Source organism: Corvus kubaryi, unplaced genomic scaffold (assembly GCF_017639235.1).
Source record: "Corvus kubaryi isolate FWS band 111438036 unplaced genomic scaffold, C.kubaryi_AGA036_p1.0 37357, whole genome shotgun sequence".
In the NCBI taxonomy this organism is placed as follows: Eukaryota; Metazoa; Chordata; class Aves; order Passeriformes; family Corvidae; genus Corvus; species Corvus kubaryi.
Window position 1 is genome coordinate 2,783,545 of NW_024581117.1, and position 4,956 is coordinate 2,788,500.

Here is a 4,956-nt window from a genome sequence, read left to right on the forward strand (position 1 = left end):
CATCATTAACTTAAAATAGAGATTCACAGAAATTATTCTTTTAGGGTTTGAAACAGGTGGGATTATAGATCCCAGGAAAGTATTGATCCAGAAAATGTTGAACATCTCAAAGTGTTGCTAAACTTCCGGGGTCCCTGGGAGGAATTTATAAAATTTTCTCCTTTATTTAGGTTTCTCTTGATGTATTCTACTGTCCTGTGCAGTCATTACAACTCTGCGCTCACAACAACAGTAGTTGGTGCCATCAAGGTGAGTTATGGAGTAGAAGAGGGAAATAAAAATGCTCAGATAGACAGGGAAGATCATTGGCTTAGCAGCGGTCTTGATTGTACTTTGAGATGGAAACTCAAAATGAGGGCTAATACTCAGACACTGCTTGTGCCAACCAAGGTCACACCGCAAAGTGACCCTGTTCTCTTGCACTGAAGGTCAGGTATGCTCTAGAAAGCATTCTTTGTATTGATCTTTTTTTATTTCTCCTACAAGAGAAACTCAAACCACTTTAATTAAAAGATGTACATTTAGCCACATTTCATCAGGTACTATCCCCTGCCTCTGTTTATTAGGTTATTGTGTGTTAGTCAAGATGCCCTGATGCAAATCCAGGTGAACTGATAGGGACTAACCTGCTTTTACTTTGGGCTGAACTAATTTCCCTTGCAGCTGATACACAGGGCTTTCATAGGTACAGAATAACGACTAAGCTGAAGTACAGAGTGTGCTTTATGGTTAAGTACCTCAGCCTCTGTTTGAGAACTTGTGTTCTAGCTGAATGGACTGTTTCATTTTGGTTTGTACAAATTCTGGTCACTTTGATCAACACCAAAACATGCATGTCTTAAAAACTGAACCCTGTGTTCTTACAGTCTGTTTTCTTTAACCCAGTTTAATCTAAAACCATGCATCTTGCTTTGTATTGATGAGGACTGCATGTCTCGGAACATCCCTTACTGCTCACGCACTTTTTTTGTAGGCCAGTTTGGAGAGAAACACAGAACTGTAAAGCTGAAAGAGCTTTAGTAAAAGATAAAACTTATGCAGCTGTGGGCAAAACACTTTCAGAATTCAAACTAGCTTAGGCACAGGAATAACAGTCCTGAAAGTGCTCCCTTCCATGACTAAGGAAAACAATGCCTTTAGCATAACAAAATCTGCAAAAGAAGCATGGTACTTCTCTTTTTAGTTTTTTGAAAACTGCAAGATTAATCTAGTTTTCATTCTGTGGCCCTGAAAGTGTTCTTTTAAATTTTATATGTCTGCATCAAACCATTAAGTCAGAGCAAGACTATTTCTACTTTCTAAGCTGTAATAGTCTTTGACACACTCTGGGCAGCTTTAAAGTTGACTAGCAGTTTATGATGCAGCAGTTTCCAGTAGAGAAAGCAGAGACTGATGTCATTGTCCAGGCTAGCTGCTAAAACATTTGAAAGCAACAAAGTGTTGGTAAACTTTTACACGCTTTGCAGCTTTCTGTCTGTCTTTAGGGGACAATTTTTCCAAAACTTGATTGGGGTGGGTGAGAGGTAGAATCTTTAAACTGTTCCTGTCTTGAACCTGTACCAAGTGATTTCAGTGCATATTTAGTTGGAAAAGTAAGCAGATAACCCTTTTAAGGTAATAATGAAGTAATTTTACGTAACTTTAAGGCATCCTTTTTATGCTGGAGAACCCAAACCTCAGTTTTAAGGAATGGGATCTGAATTCCGAAGACGATAAAGAAATAAATTTCAAAAGGTGACCTTAGCTTCATTTTACCTAATATCAAATAGCTAATTTTTTTCCCAGAAATTCACTCATCACTCTCAGTGCATTGTATGCATTTAGAAAACATACTGATTTTATTATTCTTTTCATTGTTATGTTATCCATAAGGCTGACATCCCATGAAATGAATTTAAAGGCTGATTTTAGAGTGGTCAGCAACACAGTATAGCTATTTCCTTAGAAAAGTGAATTAGTTGGTATCACTTGTATTCATGGAGATGAAGTCTGACTTAAATAAATGCATGACTTTTGTTTCCTTTCAGAATATATCCATTGCTTACATCGGAATGTTGATTGGTGGAGATTACATATTCTCCATGTTAAACTTTGTAGGGCTAAATATTTGGTAAGTGAAACTTGAATAGCCTTTATTTATTAAAGCTGTCAAATTCTTAGTGAGCTCTAGTTTTATGTTTCATTGATTTGACTCATTTGGGTGATGCTGTTTTGAAACTACTGGCCTGAAGAAGCACTGCCTCAGGATGTAAAGTTCATTACAGTTATGACATTAGTTATGTCTTTTCATGTCCGTTTTCAGGTATTAACTCTTACTGTGGTGGGGCCTAATTGTAGAATATGCCTGCAGTTTTACTGGGTGGAATTGAATTGGTTCTTTTTTCTTTTGTTATGAGCAGCGTTCCTGAGCTGCAAGGCTTCCAAGTAAAAGCCAAGTGTGGTGTGGGAAGTGAGAACACTGACTGAATGAGTTGTACCCATTGAAAATAAGTTCTAACTTGTGAGTTGTTACTTTCTGTGCTTGGATGATCTGTTACATCCATGTGTGTGAATCTTGGTAATTGATCTTTGCTCGGAGCTGCTTTCTCAGATGGTTTGCATAGCTCTCAGGCACTCCTAGTTTATGATAGCTAGTGTTCTTTAGCCCTTTGGAAGAAAAGGTGTGTACCTATTAAGTGACATATGTAACATCAGATATCTGTGACACCACTGTTCATTTTCTTTAGTATGGCAGGAGGACTGAGATACTCATTTTTAACATTAAGAGGAAACAGCAAGCCTGCACAACCTGGGGATGAAGAGAATGCACTTCCAGTGTCCAAGAGTTAGACAAAATGCCTGCCTTGAAAGAGACTGAAGATAAAAGTTTGTTTAGCATGGCCAAGACCTTAAATAAGTATATGCTGGAACATATTTGGAACAACAAAAAATATCTACCTCATTTGTCACAAACATGCACACAATTCACTGACACAGAAATATTCTTGCACACCATGTTCTTTACATGTAAACTAGTTTGATTCCAGCTTTTTTTTTTTTTTACACTGCAAGCCATTTTATAGGAAGGAATGCTGTGAGCAAATCTCAAGTTGTAAATTTCTGCATTTACCAGTACTTGGTACTGTTTCAACAAGACCTGTTTGAGTTCTGTTTCAGTGACTGCCTGTAGTTTCTTGAGGCAAAACTCCCTGTAAAGATCATGAGGCTTGATTCACCTTTGCCTTATGCCATATGCAATCCTTGATATCAGTGAAGAGATGAAAGATCCTAGCGGTTGAGATTGATTTCACACATATATTTGCTCTTGGGTAAGTGATGTGGAACACATGGGGCAAAGAGGATATGTGGCCCCAGATTGTTCCCTGTGTGTCATCTAAAAAAGTCAGGCTGTGTGCATGTGTGTTCAGTGTATATTGTGTAGGCATCCTCTCTCTATGTTTTTTCTCATCCTCAATCACACCATGGTGTTCTGCTGCAATTGGCACTGTAGTTAAAAGTGAACCCTCATAACTTTGCAGCAGATCAAGGAGAGTAGGGAAGTGACAGGGGATTTTTGAATATTTAAGGATTTTGTGTGTGTGTGTGTCTGTGAGCCAGTGCCAACAAAGGTAAATCTATTTTTGTTTAGGTACATTTTTCTTTTTATATCACAGTCCCCTCCTCTGACATTTTGTCTGTAACTACCTTGCTACAGAGAAGTGGTGCTACAATGTACAAACATAGTAGGGAAGGGAAACATAGATGGAAGACCGACTTGTGTTTAAATGAGGAGAAATGGTTAGTGTCCTGTTGTGTCATATATACAGTAAAAGCTTATCTGGTACTAGTTTATGCTTTAAATCCTAAGCAAAGAATCATAACGAGCCTGGGGATTACTACAGTAGGCACAGCTGGTACAGTGGTTAAGAGGCCCAGGTTGTGACAGTCTGACTTATCATCTGGGACAATAATGCCCTGTATCTATATTTCTTTCTTTGAGAATACTTGCTAATGCTTACCTGTATCTCTGAGGATAGTGTTAACCTTTGAAAACATGACAGAAGCATTGAAGTGATGGAAGACAGCAGAGTAATTAATCTTGTTGAAGTTCTCAATTCCCTGCAAGCATGAGCCAAGATTTTTGAAAATAATCAAATCAAAAGAAGATTTTGAAAGACTTTGACATGGAAGCAGGGTGGTCTAATGACTTGTTTGATCCCCACTTGAATTAAGATGCAGCTAAGAAAATCTGAAAAGCATTACTCTGTGTGTAGCACCTGAATGACCAGTCTGGATTACATCTAAGAAACACTTGGGTAACTCACATCAGAAGCTTCAGGGAGTGACTGAGCTTCCCACTGCCTGCATGGATTTGAATTGCAAGGGGAGCAGTGACTGCAAATACTAGAACTGACATTTAAAGGCACAGTCAAAGTGAGAAGAGAAATCTGAGCTATCCATTTTCTCACAGCTGGCTAAGAATGCGACTTTCATTTTCTATCTTCTGAAGACCTGTGGAGGGAAAGTGTTGCTGCAAATATTTTTGAGTAATCTTCTGTTTTTAAAGATTTCCTTTATGCTTAAAAAACCTTCAATATTTTTGAGTGTATTCCTTTATAAGACTCCTCTTTCTTCAGATCATCTCTACCTCCACAATTCAAATTACTGAACCTTGACTTTCTGCCATGAGACAAGGTATTGGAAGGTTTTCATTAATTATGAAATTAGTATGAGTGCCATTTGATTGCAATTCTGATGAACACACAATGGCACCTGCTAAATAAGATGTAGTTCCCACAAAGGAACACCTAATGTATGCATAAATTCATTAATATTTTGCTGTACTTTTTATAAATAAAAAGATGCAGATTACAGTTTTAACAGGTTTTTTGTTTGGGTTGTTTTTTCTGTGGACAGACACATATAATTGTCCCAAGCACATGCACAACACAAATGTTTGCTTTTTATATTATTAAC

General features: G+C 37.7%; 1 protein-coding gene across 2 annotated transcripts in view; it reads left to right on the top strand.

Moving 5' to 3' along the window:
- SLC35D2 (solute carrier family 35 member D2) overlaps window positions 1-4,956 on the top strand; it is a 46,825-nt gene that overhangs the window by 17,121 nt on the left and 24,748 nt on the right. The window contains exons 10-12 of one of the 2 annotated variants that reach the window (XM_042033167.1): window positions 171-249; window positions 2,028-2,110; window positions 2,727-4,860. In XM_042033167.1, coding sequence (XP_041889101.1) covers window positions 171-249; window positions 2,028-2,110; window positions 2,727-2,829 — 265 coding nt within the window. In that variant the 3' untranslated portion in view covers window positions 2,830-4,860. Of the gene's footprint in view, window positions 1-170; window positions 250-2,027; window positions 2,111-2,726; window positions 4,861-4,956 lie in introns of those variants that run through there. The other variant, XM_042033168.1, reaches the window with a different exon arrangement.